This window comes from Numida meleagris, chromosome 2 (assembly GCF_002078875.1).
Source record: "Numida meleagris isolate 19003 breed g44 Domestic line chromosome 2, NumMel1.0, whole genome shotgun sequence".
NCBI lineage: Eukaryota > Metazoa > Chordata > Aves > Galliformes > Numididae > Numida > Numida meleagris.
In genome coordinates this window covers 34579278-34599818 of record NC_034410.1, presented here as the reverse complement: position 1 = coordinate 34599818, position 20541 = coordinate 34579278, and the positions used below count along the sequence as shown (strand labels likewise).

The window sequence follows — 20541 nt, the reverse complement described above, 5'->3', positions numbered from 1 at the left end:
TTTAGTGCTTTTACTATGAGTATTGAAAGAGTGGAAAATGTGATGGGGCAAATTAAAATAGGAAAAATCCAAAGGCTATGAACTTAAAAAAAAAAAAAAAAAAAAACCTACTTTTCCTTTGCAAATATTTACAGTCTGGGAGAGTGCTCTGGGAGAGTATTCTGGGCAGCAGCACTACATGATTATATTCTTACATAGTTTTTTCATTGCATTTCACCCTACCCATCATTGACCACCATCAAACCAGTAAAACTAGACTTTGGTTCCAACACAGTTCTGTCACTTTTTGCATTATGTTTTTGATTGCAACACTCTTGCTTAAGCACCTTAGGTACCTTGAAACAGTCTTAAAGACAGTTTATTTTCCACTGCACTTACCACTTGGTAGTGCTGCTAGGCTGATTGACTTCACAAGCCATTCAGTTCTCACCTGAATTTTGCCTGAATGTTCAGGAATGAAATATTGGGACATATGTAATTGTAAGCCACTGATAATGGAGGGTTTACTTTTCCTTGGATTTCTACATGAATAAGACAGACAAAACTAATTTTTCTTTCAATTCCTGAATAGTAAGACTGACAACTTAGTGTGAAAGAGAGACATAACAGACCTGAATTCGTGCATTGATATTCCCAGTTTTCTAGTTCTGTGTTAAGCTACGTGTCATGTATTTGGCTGAAAGCTTGTTTATACTGATAAAACCAAGGTTGAAAAAGAATGGCTTCTGCCAAAACTATTTTTCTAAAGACCTTGGCTTGTGTAGGATGATAAATTCCAGGGACCTTAATCATTTTTGCAATCCTCATTGCAGCTTGTAAAGTGATGAACTGTAAAAGAGTAATATTACTCTGTCAAAACTGTAAAACTTGCTGTAATCTGTTCTTGAAGGTGATGACCACTTTCAGTTGGTTAGTCATACCTGTTTTTCTGAAACAATAAAACTTGTTGAAAAAACGAGTATGGTGGAAGATCTCATTTGAGTCCACACAGCTCAGGAGAAAAGGAAGGATATAAAAATTTTATTTTCTGAGCTGGCTTTGTAAAGGTGAGAAGATAGATGAAAGGAATGATAACAAAATGGAAAGAACGAGCTTTGGACAAAATGGAGAGCTCTAGTACTGTATAGATTTTTAAAAAATAGGGGAGAAATGGCAAATGATTCATTATAAAGAAATCCGTTTGGGGGGCAAAAGTAAAAAGGAGGCGTAACAATATAAACAAGGATCTGGATACAGATAAGGAGAAAGACAAAAGACAAATATGAGAAACACGCTTTTTTTTTTTTTTCTTTTTTTTTCTTTTTTTTTGTGGATTCAGTCTTACCGCAAGGAAAATAGTTGGAGATGTGAATATGGAGTTATTCAAATAAATTCTTGCTTTGACTAGAGATGTAAATGCTACCCTAACTTATATGATTTGTGAAATATAAATCAGTGTGGCATCACAAGTAACCTAGTTCATTATCATTCTCATGTTAAATTAATTACTGATCAACTGTAAAGCTCTAAATCAACAGTAATGTTGATGTTATGGTAGTTTTTTGAGGATTCTGGAACTAAATTTTCAGAAAATATTGTTCAGATGTTTTACTGTAAAATAACATCATTTAATTTGCACATCTGATGCAATGATCCCTTTGTTTTATTTGCTGCTTGATTTAGTTTTCTTCCTCTTTATACAGCTCATAATACTTACATGCTTTATAGGACATTGTTCTCAATAATTTGGCAATTATTTTTTGTTCTGATAATTATTTAGATTATTTTTTAATTTTGTGATCAACTGATTAACCTTTGGGAGCTATGGCTGAACAGGTTTGAATCACTATTCATGTTTCTGGTACTGCATCTGTCAGATGAGCTGGAAGGTCAGTTTCTTAAGGAAGGATGGACCATAATGTTTTCCTTTTAACTTACATTTGGTCAGTTCAAAGAATGTATGGGTCTTTGCTCATGTGTAAGAGGGATCAAATCCTCAATGCTTCTTTGTACAGAATAAAAAAATGGTAGCTAGGGAACTCAGTCTCTGCACAGTGTAACACAAAAGTTGGCATTTACAGAAAGAAGCAGTGAATACTGTCTGGACAAGAATTGACAGCATCTGGACAATAGCAGCTATAAATCGGTTGTTTAATTTATTATTGCCAAAGAATTTGATTTTAGAGTATTGAAAAGAAGGTGTGCTTTTTCTGGAGTGCTTTTTGGTTTTGCTGCTTACCTTTACAAAGCTGTAAAACATTCATAATTTGCAGAACAATTTTTGAAAGACACTGTAAGTAGATTGGTTTTAGAAATGTTGATTGGAAGTGACTTTTGCTCAAACTGCTAATTGGAGCAGTACAATCACTGATATTGGATCAGGTCATTGGCTTTGAATAGGAACTCTACCACTTCTGTGAGTAACCTCTTCCAGTGCTGCACTGCTCTCCTAATGGAGTATTTTCCTAACGACTAATTTGAACCTTAGAAGATGCAATTTTTGGCTTTCTGTATCATCTGCCACTTCTGAGAATTTGTGTACATCATCTTTTAACTCCACATTGCTGCAGCTCCCAGTATCCATTTTAGTCTCCTGTTTGCCAAAATAAACAAGCCCAAGTCCCTTAGACTGTCCTCTAGACCCATAACCATCACAGTAGCCCTATACTGGACCTACTCTAGTTTCTCAACATCCTTCTTGAACTGATGGCCTAAAACATTATGTCCAGCAGATACTGCAGCCTCCATATTCTTTTCAGCAGGCCTGTAGCACAGCTAGTTCTTTTCCTGTCTTTACTGGTACATTGTTTGTTTGTTTGTTTGTTTTTCCCAGGTGCTGAATTTTGCACTTGTTAAAGTTTCTTGAACAGAAAACCTCAAAAACATTTATTTTACTTAGGCCTCCAATGTCTCATGGTCTTTTTGAATTGACTGCGTGGCAACCACACCTCCCAGTTTTGCATCATCTGAAAATCTACTGAGTTCACATTCTGTTTCCTCACACGGGCTGTCAATGAAGATATTAACCAGTATCTCCATAACAGTCCATGGGTTACTGTGCTCATTTCCAACCACCAACTGGATGTCATGCCATTGACACAGCTATTTGAGCTTGATGGGTCTGACCAGTTTTCAGCGCACCTATAATCTTTTGGCTCAGCCCATACTTCCTCACCTTGCAAATGATAAAGCTTATGGAAATGTGTAAACAGCCTAACTGAAGTCAAAATATATTGCATCCAGTTCTCTCCATTCATCTGCATGGCTAGTCATTTCATCATACCAGGCAATAGGATGGGCCAGGCATGATTTGCTCTTAGTAAATCCTTGTCAACCTTTCTTGATTATTGTCTTGTCCTTTCACATGTTGGAAATTGTTTCCAAGAGGACATACTCCACGATTTTTCCAAGGACTAAGGTGAGGCCAACTATTATTCAGTTTCTTAGATCCTCCTTTTTATTTTCGTCAATCTGAATGTAAAATTAACCTTTCTCCAGTCATCAAGATTATCCTGTAATAGCAGTGATTTTTCATGAATGATAGACGGGGTGTTACAGCCACCCTATCAGCTCTCTCAGCACCTATGGGTGTAACTCACATGATCTCAGGTATTTGAACACATTTGACTTCTTAAGGTACTAACTAACCTTCCCTACACACAAAGGTCTGGGAATATATGTTGCCTAAAACGCTATAGGAAAAATGGTATTGCTGCAGAGTTTTCCATATTGCCCATCATTTTGTTATCTTCCCTGATAAGCAACAGGCCTGCATTTTCTTCAAACCTCCTTTTGTTGCTCTCATAATTTCAAAGTTCTTTCTTGTTACCCTTTCATGTCCCACATTTTAGCTTCAGCTGGGCTTTGTCCTTTCAAGTGTTGTTCCTGTGCCCAAGCAATGTTTGTGTGCTTGTCCTTTGTTTCCTGTTCCACATACGTGTTCTCCATTTCCACCATGTCCATTTCAATATATGCTTTTATCATTTTAGTTCATTAAGAAACTACTTGCTCATCCAAGTGGGCCTTCAGCATACCTTCTCTGTAAGTGCTGCTATCCAGGCTTTTTCCTTTCTGCCATAGGATTAAAGAGAAACAATACAAGGATTCCTGTCCCATTCACCCTTGCTCAAGAGCCCTACAGTCACTTTTGAGGTAAAATGATTTCATATCACCACGTAACTGGTGTCTGCATGAAAAAGCAGAAAGAAATCAGAACACTGGATGATCCCAAGTAGTTTTTCTGTAACATGGGCCTTCCACCATAGGGCAGTCTTCCTGCTGCCAGAAGCCACGAGTTTCTATCCTTAGTAATGCATGTCTTCCTCCCACTCTGTCAAGCCTCAGTTGCACCTTCCCTGTTTAGGGGATAAACTTTTACACTTTGAAAGATCCTGATGGTCTCCTGTTAGTCATCAAAACACACTGGCCACTCCTCACCTGCTGCTGCATTAACTCTAGCAGAGCAAACCTCCCACTCGGGTGGTCACCCTCAGGGGACAGTCACCTGCCACGGTGCTGCAGGTGACTCTCCCAGCAGGGCACTGTCTCTTAGCACATCACCACCATTTGGGTGTTGTCTTCTTATGCAAACAGTATAGCTGGGTCTCTTGTGTGTCAGTCGCAAAGCTAACTGTCTTGCTTATTTGCTCATCCTGCTGGCAGTGCTCCTTGGTGCCTTTCCTGAGGGTGCCAGATAAACAAGAAGTTCAAAGTGCATTCATTCACTCAGCCTTTTGCAAGATTTCATACTTGGCAGGAAACCTCTTGCACTGTCTGTGCGTTCCTGGCCACATTACCCTCCTTTGTGAGCACTGGGTACGCTGAACACTTCTGCTGCCCATGCTAGATGCCAGCTGAGCTGAAGGAGCAATGTACTCAGCACCAGTCTCACATGCCAGATGACAAAGTACATTTGTGCCATTGAAAAGTTTAGTTTTGTAATCTGCTCAAGTAGGTAGAGCTGTCCAAAAACATTTAAAAATCAATTTACTGCTGTCATGATCCATGAATAAGAAGAAATAGCGTGAGAAACGTGGAAATATAAGTTACCAGATGTTAAATTTTCTTATTCAATTGTACAAGATAAACTGTGTTTCAATTAATTTATTAATTTAATATTTTTTATAAAGTTGAAAATGTTATTTCATACTAAGATACTCAAATACTGCTTACTCTCCTCTCCCCATCTTGTAGCTAGATTTGTAGTGCACTGGAAATTTAAAACTTACAGTAGATAATTTCTTGCAATCACTAGCTATATATACATGGTCTTCTGCAGAGACTGCTTGAAGAGCAATGCAGGTATGCACGTGTAGGCTGTGACAGAACTGCAGGCTTTGAATGAGGTTAACCCAATAGTAACCTGCCAACAATAAATTGCCAACATCAACTCAATCCCTTTGAGGCTTAAGTTCTCAAAAGCACAAGGGATGAGTAAACTAAGGTGAGAGCTTATTAACATAAGAAAATAGTAGCGAAAAATTACTTAATATCTGTACATTGTAGGTGTGATGAAACAGTGCATAGCCAGAAAATGATATTGCTGGATCTTGCAAAATGCTACTATTAAATTTCTCTTTGTTTATCAGTTGCTTTTGGATATATGCTGTATTACTGCCACGTTTCCTTTCCTTGCCTCTGCGTCTCAGTTTGTGTTGGAGATTAAGATCACTTGTATGTGTAAAATAAAATTGATTCGTTCTCTTTGTTCTTGCTGACCAGTTTTGCATTTATTTCATTTGAAATGTAATTGACACTCTCATGTTCGGCAATCTCCATCAAAAAGAGCATGATAAAAATGTAAAACTCCTAAGAAAAACAGCATGCTCAAAAGTTACCTTGCCTTCTTCTTCTTTAATTTAATTGTGTTCTTAAATAAACGAACTAAAAACTGCTTAATACGGAGTATGTGTGAGTTTTAAAGGCATTTTTCTAAAGAAGCAGTGAACTTTCTCACAGAATCGTCTTCAAAGTTGAGACTGGATGCTTATGTAAAATAGCAAATAAAGTTCAAAGTTCAGAGTTCAAAGAGAAATTCTTGGTTGATGTAGTTTCAATTGCAGATGTGGATCGTGTGGCTTAAGACTAGGCCTTAAAATGATTTTTTTAATTGTATTTTAAATTACACCTAATGCATGTTTATTAAACAACTTGATAATGTAGATAGATAACAGTATTACAGTATGTAAGTTGAAATTAGTTTTCCCCTAAATGAAATTAGTTTTCACCTTATGAAACATTTTGTGGAATTCCAGTTGCCTTGGCAGGTTTTTCATACAGATAGAGCATATGTGACTGAAATAAATATCCTAAAATATATGGTGGTAGTGCATCACTGAAGTATAACATTTGATCTTGAAATAAAAGAAGTAATTTTTCTGAGCTTTTAAAGGAATTGCTGTAAAAATTACTCTGACAGAAGTGTGAATTTTTCTCCTTGTTGAGTCTTTCAGCAATCACTGTCGTACTGTGTTTATACAAGCAAAAACAAGTAGGTAATCTGGAAAATAAATGTGAATTCATAACCTTTCCTGGATAATGTTTGGAATTAGGCAGGGGTTTTTTGGACTCTTTACATGAAAAAAGAATATTAATAAAAACTGAAGCATTAAGACCAAACCCTATATCCATGAAATCACAAAAGAATTTAATGTCTTTTAATAAATACATCCACAAAGTGATTCTCTTCATTTCCAAAATTGCTTAAGAGCAAAGAAGTAGGAAAATCTAGAAGACATCTAAACATTTCAAGAGTTGTAAAACTAATTTTACTGTATATCATATAAAGATGCTGTTTTTTTTAATGCCTATTGTAGGAGGAGGAATTGGAGGCCCAAATTTCATTTCTACAAGGACAGCTAAATGACTTGGAAGCCATGTGCAAATACTGTGCAAAGATGATGAACACACATCTTGGTAAGTGCCGTACCCTGTATTAACCTGATAATCTTTGCAAAGGCTCTTCTCATGTTTGGATTAGAACAAAAATAATATTTACGTGGTACATTGCATATTATTTTAGAAGTCACAAAGAAAATCGAATTAATGTATGCAGTTGTTCTATCAGATATTGCCAACCACTGTTCTGGGCTCCCCAGTTCACAAAAGAAAGGCATCTCCTAGAAGGAGTCCATCGAAGAGCCACAAAGATGAGCATCTCCAGTATGAGGAAAGGCTGAGTAACCTGTGTCTGTTCAGTCTGGGAAAAGATATTTATAAATATCTAAAGGGAGGTGGGAAGCAAATGGATGAGGCCAGGCTGTTCTTGGTGGTGCGTAGCGATAGGACAGTAATGGCTTAAAATTTGAACACAGAAGGTTCCATACTAACATGCTAAAGAACTTCTTTATGGTAAGGGTGATGCTGCCCAAAGAGGCTGTGGAGTCTCCTTCTGTGGAGATATTCAAGACTCAGCTGGACACCCACCTGTGCGATGTACTGTAGGGTACCTACTTTAGCAGGGGGTTTGGACTCCATGTTCTCTTGAGATCCCTTCCAATCCCTGAGGTTCTGTGATTCAGTATCATACTGTCGTACCGTTAAACTTGGGAGTGTACTAGCCACTGACAATGCTAAGAAAAAATAAGTCATTTTAGCACAGATGGTCTTTGTTCTAAAGATTTTGTGTTTAGTTAGAGGTGTGCTAGAACTCACAGCTCATTCTGTAAGCCTGTTCGCAGTTCAGCAGTCATACTTGGTGCATGTAGTGATAGTTGTATAAAATCCATATACTTTCATTAAACACAACATCTGCGCAGTCTACACTGGTCAATTTCATTTTGTAAAAATGTGTTACTATAGGCTGGCTACACTTTGTAGTATTTTGCTTAGACCAGGAGAAATATATTAAAGTAAGAGCTACATTGGGAAGAAAATCAACAAATACTCCATTCTATAATTTGATTCATATATTGCCAAGACTAATCAGAAAAAAAAAAAAAAAAAAAAGCTTCAGTCAGTTCAGGTATTAAATATACTTAGCTAGACTTTGATAAAAGCACTATTTTTAAACTGTGTTGAACCAAAGTCCAAAGGTTACTATATTTAGTTATGTGCAAAAAGCATCATTATTAAGAAATCAGAGCACAAGTGCAATAATTTTGAAGTTTGTTTATACCCTGCAACATCACAGTCTAAGCAAAATAATTTCAAGTTGAGTGTTTCAGTGGGTAGAACTAAATATACAATACCTAAATTTGCCAGGTCAAAAAGATCAGATGTGAAAGCCAAGTTGTACTTGCATTTTCATTTTCTTTTATGTGTGTCCATATAATTTTAGTAGCCACTGTTACGATCCTAGGAAAAGCTATAAATACTGAGTTATTTGAATGTTTGGAATCACAGCCTTCAAAAGCCAAGTGTAAACCACTAAGCACAACAGCTTTATTCTGCTGTAGTGTATTGCTTCTGCAAGGGCATCTGGGCAATGGGTTAGACAAATGCACTTAAATCCTTTAGCAATTAACAGTTAATTACAATAAATAGAGCACAAGCGAGACTGAGATATCACCAACCTTCCCAGTTCCTGCTTTTGTAACAAACTGAAGAGGTTAGGTGTCTCCAGATTAGCTAGCAGATGATCCATGGGAAGCCAGGAATAAAACCAACAAGATTCTTGCCAGTACGATCTGTGCAAAAATCTGTCAGACACATCTGTCCTGGCAATCCGAGCAGCATGCACGCACCAGCAAGCTGACCAAGAAAACTCCCAATGGCACCAGTGAGCAGCCCCCAAGGATTATCTGCAGAGTCTGTCCATTACTCATTGCTTCAAGAAATGACAGCAAAATAAAACTCAGAAAATACCTGGTCATTCCTAGGCCAGAGGAACGGTTAGCAAGGGCTACTGTTGCAGTTAGTCTGGTACTCCCCCCGCTGTCTCTTACCAATGAAAATTACTTCATTTCAGAGACCTCAGAGCAGATAACAATGAATTATACATGCTTCTTATCATCTGTTGCAAAATTTAAATTAACTTGAGATATCACTTCTTCCTGTAAATACATGTTTTTCAGACTTCCTCATCCAGCTTATGGCTCTTGTAGCTTTCTTGATAGCAGGGTTGAAAATCCTCATGTATCTTAGCTACACACAGTGATCAAAATCTCTCAACAGAGTCTTTGCTAGCTGGGACACTTTTTTATTCACTTAAATGGGTTACTTTTTACAGCAGATCATTTTTATTGTCTTCTTTTGAATTTTTTAGGGCTTTCACATGCTTTTTCTAGTAGGTTAATCAGGTCAGGATATGCTATATTAATAAATGGCACGGCAAAGTGGTCATTTAACAAAGGGAAGGTCATCTCTTTACTTCTATGTGATAATTCCTCTTTTTTAAAATGTGTAGTGCAGCATCACATTAGTACACTTTGATACAGTGATACGTTCAGGTGATAATCTGCTGCGATCTTCAAAATTTTGTGACTCACACCTTTCTAAGCACAGGATTTTGTCCTCTAGATATAATCAGGAAATGTTTATTTCCATATGCGCTCCTTATATTTGATTATGTTGAAATTCACTTGCTGTCATTTGGCTTTTTAGCTGAATAAGTCAGGTTATTTTGTAATGTACTGTTTCCTGCTAGCATTCCAAGTGAAGACTCTGCAGTCATGCATTTAATTGTTGGCTAAATTATTAATTAAAACATATGGATATGCAGAACTTGAGAAGTCACCCAGAATAAATTCCTTCTAAAGTCTGTCTAAAGTCTGCCTTTTAAATCTGAAACATTTTTTGATGGTTGTTGTAAATAGTTTTTGCAAACTTTTTTACTCAAGTGATAGCTTTCTTCCTGCATTCACTGCGTTATATTTGCAGCTTACTTTTTAAGAAAACAGTATTAATTCTAGCTTATGGAAATGTGTATCCAGTGACCAGCGCAGAACTATGAACGAAGAGTATCAAACAATTGTAGGATGTTCTTTCACTTACAGGAGGGATCCTCGGGGCAGTTACTTTGTGACATGACAGAGACGTCATGTTATACCTCAGAAATGGTTGAGATAACCAGGAAGTCATCTGTTTTTCTAGTGATTTACAATCTCTTTGCATCAAATATAATTATATTAGTATTATATATTACATAGTATACCTTTATATAATATCGTTTTACAAAATGAATTTCTTTAATTAATATCTGTCAGAATTCTTTGCCATTTCAAGTCACCAGGTTTCTTTTTACCAAGAACTTTGCAATTCTATAGGTTTCAGCAAATACCTTCTATTAGTGCATTTTCTTTGCGTAGAGCATGAGGAATGACCACAAGGGATAGAAAAGCAGTTTTTATTTTGTTCATGTATTCTAAGATGCCTTTATTAAATGTTTATCTACTTCCGTAAATAACACGGTGCACCACACAGCAACGACATAATTAACTGCTTGCAATATCAAGGGATGTTACCATGGTAATGAATGATGATTCGGAAATATTACAACCGATTGCTACGTGTAGAATTTAGAAATAGGCTTTTGATCATGAAAACGGAGGACGGACGTTCTGTGGTTTTTGTCTCCTTCTTAGAGCTGTGCATCAGAAAGAGCTTTAATTTTCTTCCCCCTTTCCCTTTACCACTGAAGCACTGCTGAGGTGGAATGCCTTTTAATGCCTCCAAGGATAATTGTTGAAATTTGTGTATGTAGAAATGGCAGACAGGAAGGCTGATTTTGCTTCTGTTACCACCCTTTTCCACCAGCTTGTCATAGCTTTCAAAAGAAAGAATTCCGTATGTTCCATTTTTCCATTAATGAAATGAAAATGCATCCAATCTTGTAAGCCTGTCCCGCGGCTTTGTTTGTAATATAAATGCAGAATATTACTCGGCTGACAGTGAAAGAATATATTTGCCGTAGCTATTACTGCTCCAGCATTATCACAGATATATTTTTCTGATGTTTCTTTTTTACATACACTGGCCTTTTTCAGGGAATAATATCTTTTGTGCCTTCAGTAATACAGTAATGTTCTTCAGCATATTTTTTTTCTGAGGTACTTTTCTGTTAGTGCTCATAAACACCTCAAGGCTCAACGATTCAGAAAGCTGTAATATACTGGTTAAATATCACAGTATTGTAACCTAACATAATTTTACTTACTTTTTGAATAATTTTAATTGCTTCCTCTTTTAACTGTGTCAAAAGAAAGGGATTGAGGTAGCAGGTTTAGTCTGAAGTCTTATTTCTCCTGTTCAATGTGACTTCTGTTTGATGTCTCAGAGCAGGTCATGAATAATTTCTCTAAGAGATTTGCACCCAAATATCACTCCAAAGGTCCCACTGTATCTACTGGTGGACTCCTCCCTTCTCCTTCACATTCAACATGGAGTTGAGTTTGAGGTCTTAGTGAAGTCAGTGCAGAGGTTCTCAGACAGCCAAGCTTCATTACATCCCAGGCCCGAGACCACACAATATTGTTAGGCAGCTGTTCAAATGACAGCAGTTAATAATAGTGCCATCTGAGACCTTCTGCTTTTCCAGTATCCTTAGGGTTTGGTTTTTGTCAGTACCCACCCAGGATTAAAGCACAGCCACTTAGCAAAAAGTTAATCAAAACTCTGGAGAAGTGTAAACCCTTCATCAGCAGGTACTAACATGAGAGTTTGTGAAAGATGTTTATGAATTTGACAGTTATGCTCCGGAGAGAAAATTTGATGAATTTTAAAATGTCATCTGTTTATAAGGGACAGGAACCAATCCATCATCACTGTTCTTAAATCTGAAGGACCTAACCTTTGTTTCCACCAGAGATGCAGCATCAGACCTCCAAGTGTGTGATAGTGTACCAAATAATGACATGCTTAGTACAGCAAGTTCTTTTCATGAGAGGAAATTTAAAGGAACATTGGTTCAATATTAACTCAGCTACGTGGATCTTTATATAGAAACTATTTTTTTCTTCTGGGTAATTTATCAGGTTGTGAAAATGTAGAAACTAAGATCGTTCCACTCTTGCTTTTGTTTAAGGGCAGGACTATATAAATACAGGCAGGTTGCTTCCACAGTGAGCTGGGATGCAGGAGCAATTTAACTACTTTCTCACAGCATAGACCAATGCTAATAAACCCTGCATACTCACACCAGCTCTGCAGAGAGTTAGCTCACATGGTTCTGCACAACACCCTAGAAATATGTGCAAAGGCACCCAACAAAGGTATAACCATGGTTATTCAGAATAAATATGTCTGCCTTCGTTTATGAGATTCATCTTCTTACTGGCACTACTTCTACTAGAGAATAGGCATCCAACCTTTTGGCTTTCTTGGGCCACACTGAGTGAAGAGGAATTGTCTTGGGCCACATATGCATAGGTTGCTCCAAAAGTAATGCCTCCTATTTATTTCCACGGAAACTATGACAAAGGTCACAATAACACTATTTGATAGAGTAATTTCTCAGCTACAAAGCTCTCTTTTTCAGCATAGTCTCCACCATTAGCTATGCATTTTTGCCACTGAACAAGAGCCTGCATGCCGAGCCCATAAGAATCTGCACCAGCAGAAGTGACACACTGTCATCACTCACCACCTCACTGTGCTCACATCCACTGTTTGGTCTTCATAAATGTTCAGCAAGTGTTGATGAATGTCAGTGGGTGCAAATTTTTCATATGGAGGAATTCAGTGACGCAGCTTTGCTTCATGCACACTTCCATGTCAAAAGCCATTTTGTCAGACTGCCCCTCTGTTGCTGTCTGTTGTGTGACAACAGAATGTAACAGAATATTGGTGGGAAGGTTCAACCTCTGTTACCATACCACCAACATCCACGTGGGCCAACATAATAAATAGGAGGCATTACTTTCGGAGCAGCCTTCATAAAGTATATATAATATGGTTAATGTATATCAGTAACAAAGCTTATTTTAATTTTTATTTTTTTATTAAAACATAAACAAAGGAGAACAACAAAACCATTAAACTAGTGAGGTATTCGACCTCGTTTTTGTGAAACTAGTGCGTCAGGCCAGTTCGATGGCAGTGGTTGCCATTCTTTGTGAGCTCCCAAGGTGTTTGTCGGAGATTTTAATTACATTTTACTCTTCCTGTGTTTCATCCTTGAAAACTGCTGTTCTTAAGTGTACATACTGCCAAAAAGCGGTAACATGTAAGGAGGCATGGTTGTGAAGCGAGGGGTATTTCTCTCTGGTAAGATGGGGCTTATAAAGGTTTAGTAAAATGACATGGTTGTATTTTTGAGTTGAATGTCTGATTGCAACGCTATACATTCCATTTGAAAATTTGCAGGCATTGTGTTTATGTTGACTGAAAATGGACTAGCAAATATACCAAAAAAATTGATGATTTTTTATGCGATCTTGAAGCCTGTTCTCAAATTCATTTATCAAAGCAGAAAGCAAGGTGCATATTTTTCGCTATTCACAGAACTGTGTTTAACCAATGTATCAAAATACACGCAGTTAATAACTTGAGTTAGCAGTGCGCTGTGCCCTCCCTGTGTGCTGGTTTCAGTCCAAACTGTACCAATCGCACACCGATGCATGGTCGTTGTGAGCAATGGGCTGGACTGGGCTGTTCAGTGGGGAAGAGCTGCCGCTGCGATGGTGTGGGGCAGGGGGCAGCCGCAGAATGGGCTGGGCTGGGCCACATGCAGCCCACAGGCCACAGGTTGGGCATGCCTGAGCTACAGGGACACTCAGATGGATCTCTGAAGAAAATTGTTACATGCAGGGCTGACCCTGTACACGGTTATCCTAACAGTGCTTTTTCTAATATGACTTCTGCTACCTGTAATATGTTGCTATGTCCTTCACTAGTATTCCAGTGCATCTCTGTTCCTCCAGAACGGATTGTAAAAGGGAAGTGGAAAGGGAGGTTTTCATCCCGCCTCCTAAATACCGCCAGCATTCTGCCACTGAAATGCCTGCTCTAGGCTGTCCTATGTAGAGTGTAGGTAACTGCTTATGTACAAAATGCCCAGAAGTTATGGCATCGTAGCTAAAAAAAAAAAAAAAAAAGAAATGTAGTCTTTTACCTAAGTAGGTGGCTTACTGTTCACAGAGAGCACAGAGAGCATCTTTGGATAAGATAACAGGACATGTCCTGCCACAGGCATCAGGAAACGCTGGCAACTGTAAGACTCACTTACAGTTATACTGCCTGACATCTCCCAGACAAACATTACTTGGAAGATTCATTAAACATAGTTCAGAGCCACCTTTTCACTGCAGTTATTGCAAACATGGTGAGCATGAAAGGAGAAATAAAAATACAGAACAGAAACTTACAGGATATAGTTGCTAGTATAATTTCAGTCATGTGAAATAGCACTTTTAAAACCTTAATTACATTGGCTTCATCCGTCCCCCTTTTAACAGTCAAAGGAAATGTTACAGTGATGCGTTTTATTACAAAGATCACTTGCAGTGGGGGAGGGAGAGGAGGAAAAGGTTGACTTAATTGCTTGTTATTTAGAATCTGATACATGACTCAGTATAGATCTCGGTACACTACTTGTGAAAAGTATGCAGTATAATACTGAATTCTTGTTTTATATATCATGTGATGAGATGAAAGGTTTTGAAATTTTTGTAAGGATAAAATGAAATGGAAATTATTCTGCTTCCCTGAGTTGAAATGAATTTTTTTTTTTTAAGGTGATAAGTGCATTAAGTGAGTTTCCTCATGCTCAGGACATAAATAAAACTATCCATACTTCATAAACCCAGTGTGACTAGAAATACTGTAAGTTAAAAAGGCCACATCAAACACAGCCCTTTGAGTCTAAGGGGATTTCTGCTTGGTTAAGAATAAATATGTAAAATATCCTATAAAGATCAATGATAAATGAAGAACATAAACAGATTTATTGAACGATACAGGAGTAGTTACTGAGAAACAAATGTTTATTATACAACTTTGATTTCAGGCTCTCACTTCTGGTCATGCTCTATTTTTATGCATCAATACTTATGTATGTGTGTGTATCCAGGAAGAATAAGAGTGTAATTCTTAGTGCTCCATGATATTAAAACATATTTCTGTCCCATAAAGGTGACTCTTAAGGCCAAATACACGCAGTTAACAACAGTATTAATCCTAGAAGTCCAGCTGTGATATGCACCTGCAAACTCTTTCATCTCAGCAGTCTTGATGAAAACGAGAAGATTAAAATACTGAAGCTTACATACCCCATAATTACCTATATTAAGACCTTTCCTTGCAAGTTTCGGCAAATTCCTGTCACGGTATTTACTTCCATCGTCTGTTGTTTCTTTAACTTTGTAGGGTGAGCATCTCCCTTCTGCAGACTACCATTGACCATTCACCCTTTCCTTCCCAGCATCTCTTAGGCATTGATTTGTCTTCTGATATCAGCTTTAGAGGAATAAAACCTTGATAGAAGCTAAATTCTGATATGGCTAAATTGTTGACTTGCCCATTATTTCCATAAAGATCTTTGGTATTCTTATAACTGAACCTTACTGTTGTTTTCCTTGTTATTTTCTTCAAGATCTATGATTGATTTAATCAACCAGGTGAGCAGGGGCATATATGGCACATTTCTTTCACTCTTCATCCTTTATTTAGCATTTCATGGTTGTCCATCATGTTGAGAATAATTGTCATCATTGGAGGAAGGGCATAGAGCTACTTGAATGATGCCAGAAACCAACTATTTTCTTTGAAGTGGATTGCAGTTAATAGATGGACCAGGTCACATGGAAAAGTCTCTATCTTCAGAACAGAGCAGCAGCATGACTCAAAACTTTACAGAAGCAGCAGATAGGAAGTCAGCTTGTGCAGAATTTATCAAATCTATACAAGACATTCAAAAGTGCCAAGGAAAAAAATAAGTCTAACAGGAAAATGGCTTTCCTTTAACATGTGTTTCTAATTATTAATGGGAATGTAACTGCACTTCACAGCTGGGATTGATGTGCTTTTCAGTTATAGTCTGGGCACAAATCCAGCACTACTGTCAATAAAGTACTCCTAAGGACTTCTGAGTAAGTGATACAAATATGACTCAGAGCGTACAAGGTCCTTCTTTTTTAAGTCAAAGCTAATGCAAATTGCAATCTCTTCTACTAGACAAAACAGTTTCATGTGAAACTGATGATGCTACTGAATGGACATACTGTAGAATTCAGTCATTTCTGACATCAAACTTCTAAGGAACAATACAACAGAACATGTAGTCATCTTACGCAAAACCCAGATACACTCCTTGGATACCTTGAAAGTCTTAAAGAGCATACAGTTGGTTTCAGGATTAGCACCCCACCTTCTCATAGCACATATAACACTAATGTCTTCTATTACAGAAATGCCACAGATGTAAAAGGCTACAAACAACAGTTTGCAATGAACTTAGAGACAAGTTGACTGATATTTCTTAAATGAAGGGATAACTATGAGGCAAACAAAAAAGTCTCAAAAAATTACCAAAACAATAGTTTAAAAATACATTTGAATAACTAAAATGAAATAGTTTTAATCATACAGTGAGGTTTGTAAATCACCCTCATTCTTTCTTCCCAGCCTTCTGGAGATGGCATTTCAAGTTAATATCTGTGCTGTATCAGTCTGTATCCATAAAGAGAACAGAAAGTCCTGTAGTTGTTGTCAAGATCCATAATTTCTCTATTTTTACTGCTTGAAAATTGAAAGCACTTGTATCAAACTGAGTGTTCCTTTGTAATAAAGAAGTCTTTAGTATAGATGCTTTAGCTTTCCTTCCAGGTTAACATATTCCTTTACTGTATGACATGCATCATAGAAAATGTGTCCTTAAGTATGTTTTAAATAGAACTTCAGGTTTTTATGGATGTTTGCTGTCAAAACTCTCAATTTATCCAGGTTTTCATGTGGCATTTACCACAATGGTATTTGAGTAAATCATTCTGCTTGTGAAATCAAAAGCAGTTTTAATTAATTCAGCCATACAAGGAGTAGACAAATTTGCATATTGGAAATCGCTACGTGATCTACAAGAACTGTCTTTTACACAACCATAGCCATCTTTTAGTGTATTGTCTTCAATCTATCACAATAAGAAGCATTTAGATTGTGAGGAAATGAAATAGTACAGTTTTCCCTTAGGATAGGCTGCAATTTCTTATGGCTATTAAGATTGTCACTTATGCAGAACAAATTGTCATTTGCTTGTCGCTTCACACTTCAGTAATTTTTTTTTTTATTTCTAGTGAATGTAAACAGCAATAGGAAGACAATCATTCCACAGGAGAGAGAGGAAAAAAATTGCCTTGAACTTTCAGAAAGATATGTTGTTTGGAAGAGCTCAGAGGCTAGTGGTCCTAGTAGGTATTTGTAGTCATGGGTAAAGAAAGATGTACATGAGACATGCAAATGTCATTTGTCTCAACAACGATCAAGACTGTACATTCATATAAGTAGTGTGGGATAGTACAGTCTATCACCACCATCAGGGCCAAAATTTCTCCAAAAAATCATCTGTCATGGGAGGCACAGCATCCATGCTTTTCCTGTGTTCTCTTTGGAATCACAGGATGCCCATGTATACACTGTTGTCCTTGAATACATTGGCAGCGATATAAACATAAGGTATATGTTAAGCAAGATTTGAGAGAACAGATTTTCCTGCTCAAAATCCAATACACTTTAAGTAGAAATGAAGTATTTGTAGTAAAAACAGAGAAAAAAATATTATCAAAAGCTAAATGCCCAGTCCATCCTTCAAGCTTTCTAATGGTAGTGAAAAAGATGTCTTGCTATTGCTAGTATAATGTTGGAAGTTTTGGAAACATTTCATATAAACCCTCATTTCATTAAAAAAATGATACAAAAGAACACATAGACAACAGAAGAGTTCTCTGCATGCCCTGATATACGTGTGAACTTGGGAGCTTTTTGTTTCCTCATTAGGAATACCACAGAGCTGAAGTGGTACGCTCATCTCTTCCCTTTCTGCTGATGACCGTGGCAACGAGAATGACATTTTGCATTGTGAGTTTGAATCAAGGATGAAAAACATAGATTTAACATTCTTCTAGCACTGTTGATTGTTCAAAAATCACTGATCAGGGACTACTATTAGAAAGGTAGCATTCATAATGTACTTTGCAGCTCTTTATAGTTATCTCCTCTCAGCAGAAGGCACCTTCCTGGAAAGGCCACATAGAGACTGGGTTAAAATGGAAATTTGGTCAGAAATGCGCTGCAAAAAGACAATAGTATAGGAGAAAGCAAAGAACCTAAGAGTGAGGATGTTAAGGTTATTGCCAGATTCAGTCTTCTCCTCCTACACATGATCTGTGTCAGCAGAAAGTTAAGTCCAGGTTATGTCTTGATTGTGCAGGACTGTAGGCCTGCATAACTCCCACCTCCCTGGTGGAAATGAAGAGGTGCACGTTTGTCTTCCACATGTGTAGCCATGAGGGATGGATGCCTGAGACGACCTTGCATACAACAGATAGTTTTTCCACTGGTGCTACTACCTATCCTCATTTAGCACCGCTCTGTGTAGGTTTCTTGCAGTATCAGTATTAACGGCATGCTTATTTTTCAGTGACTGTTAGTTTACTTAATGAGCATCTAAAATAATTAGACCAAGCATACCAGCTTTTCCACCTTCAAAGAGGAAATTTGGTCTGTAAATGTAGTAGCTTTTGAACAGCCCCTTTCCCTGGATGAGGAGCTCAGCAGTGACTCTACTCACCATCATGCAATATGTAGCAGTTCAGTCATCAAAGGGCATAAGCCTTCTCTAATTTTACTGCTAGGAGCTGATATGGATTATCTTCCTCCTTTCATCTTGGTACAGCAAATGATAGTATATCTTCAGTTTAAATTTTAGAACGTAGGGAGAGGAAATAGAAATCTTGATTCTTTAAAGAAGTACTTTTACAGTGAGTTTGCATGTGAAGTTATTTACAATTTGCAAAAAATGTAGGAGCAGGAAATGGAAACTATTTCTTCTTAACTCTGCCATTGTTTCAACTAGACTGTTGCCACCCTAATAGTCAATGCACTCTTTTCCTTTATTTTGTAGAAAAGGACAAAAATGCAATCATCTGCATATTATTCCTCTGTAGTTACAGTTGTCTTTAGTATATATCAAGGCATAATCTCCCTCAGGAAACAGTTATTAGCTCAATATTATCTATCAAACTGCAATTAATCTTTGCATTTGATAATAAGTTTTCAAAATGAATTCTCATAAATTACATAAAAAACATTTCTTAGCTTATGAGTCTTGATTGAGGACCACCATTACAGTGCATAATGTCACTGACTTCTGAGGAGAAGAGCAATATCATATCAAATGTCATGCTTCCTGGCACTCTTACAAGTGCTTCAGCCAAAATGGATTGCAAAGGGTGGTCACAATTGGAGAATGTGACTGAGGAGGCACTCATTCATGCAGAGTCACACTGCTTTTATGCTTCTTCCCTCGAAGGATTTTATTTTATACTCCTTTACTCATTAGCCAGGGAAAATGAGTGAACACTGATCAATTTGGTCTCCATACTTAGCACTTATTTGGTAAATAATAAACTCAGCATTCAAAAGGGATGAGTGTAGTAAATTAGAAGCTGTGTGCAGTTCAAGGGCATATTCAGAAGAAGAAAAATCCATTTCCAGTTCCACAGGGAAACCTTCATTCTGTTTCACTGTACTAAAGAAAGACATCCTGATTTATGACCTTATGTCACAACTATTACCAGGGGGAAAAGTGGCTGATTACAGTGATTTGCACATTGGGACATTTTTTTTGTGCTAAGTAGAAGAGTGTACAGAACTCTGCTTCAACAAATTCAGAGTGGGTGTTGTTCCAAAATACATTCTAATGTTTTTAACTGATTAAAAAATAATAATAATAGGCCCTCTATATCCAAAACATATGTCATCTTGTACTTGCAGATTCAAGGAAAAAAGTTTGAAATGCAACAGTTCTTTATTAGACAACTTTGAACTATCTCCAGCCTTTTCTCTCAACCTTTTTTTCTCTGAGACTAATACTAAAATCTGGTATTAATCTTGCTAAAGTAAATACGTGGTTATATGAAAATTTGTATTAATTTTTACTGCTGACATTCATCATTCCATTCATAAATTCTTTAAAATCTCAGTATATTTCTTCACCATAAAAGCTGTTTATAGTAGCAATTATAGATACTCTTTTTTTTAAAATACTAACTTAAAAACACCTGTGAAGAACAGAAATAATAATAGTATTTCTACATCACGAGAAAGTTCTCAGTCCCTTATTTTCCTGATTGTTTATAGATTTCCCACATTTGATCTTTAGCAGGTTTGAAGCCTGTCCTGAATTATTTTCTTCGTCCATCTACTTAGTCATTATGCATACCTTAGTTTCTAATGCATGTTCATAATTTATGTGGGGGATCAGACACTACAGATATGTTTTTCCTTCTAATGCTGAGAAATGGAAAAGACAATTGAATGTAGTGATTCGGGCTGTGATTATGTACTATTTTCCTGCCTATGAAGACTTGGACTTTTCTGATTTTTAAAGTTCTGAATCTTTTAAAAGTAGAAAATTGTTATCATTTGTTAAACAGTGGAAATCACTATCTAAAGTATAATTTTATAAGTAAA

The 20541-nt window shown here is 37.0% G+C and overlaps 1 protein-coding gene across 6 annotated transcripts in view; it reads left to right on the top strand.

Moving 5' to 3' along the window:
- Positions 1 to 20541, top strand: part of TBC1D5 (TBC1 domain family member 5) — a 305440-nt gene that overhangs the window by 272040 nt on the left and 12859 nt on the right. For all 6 annotated transcript variants that reach the window (XM_021386231.1, XM_021386226.1, XM_021386230.1 and 3 more), the window contains one exon: positions 6795 to 6894. In XM_021386231.1, the coding sequence (XP_021241906.1) occupies positions 6795 to 6894 (100 nt within the window). The remainder of the gene's footprint in view (positions 1 to 6794; positions 6895 to 20541) is intronic.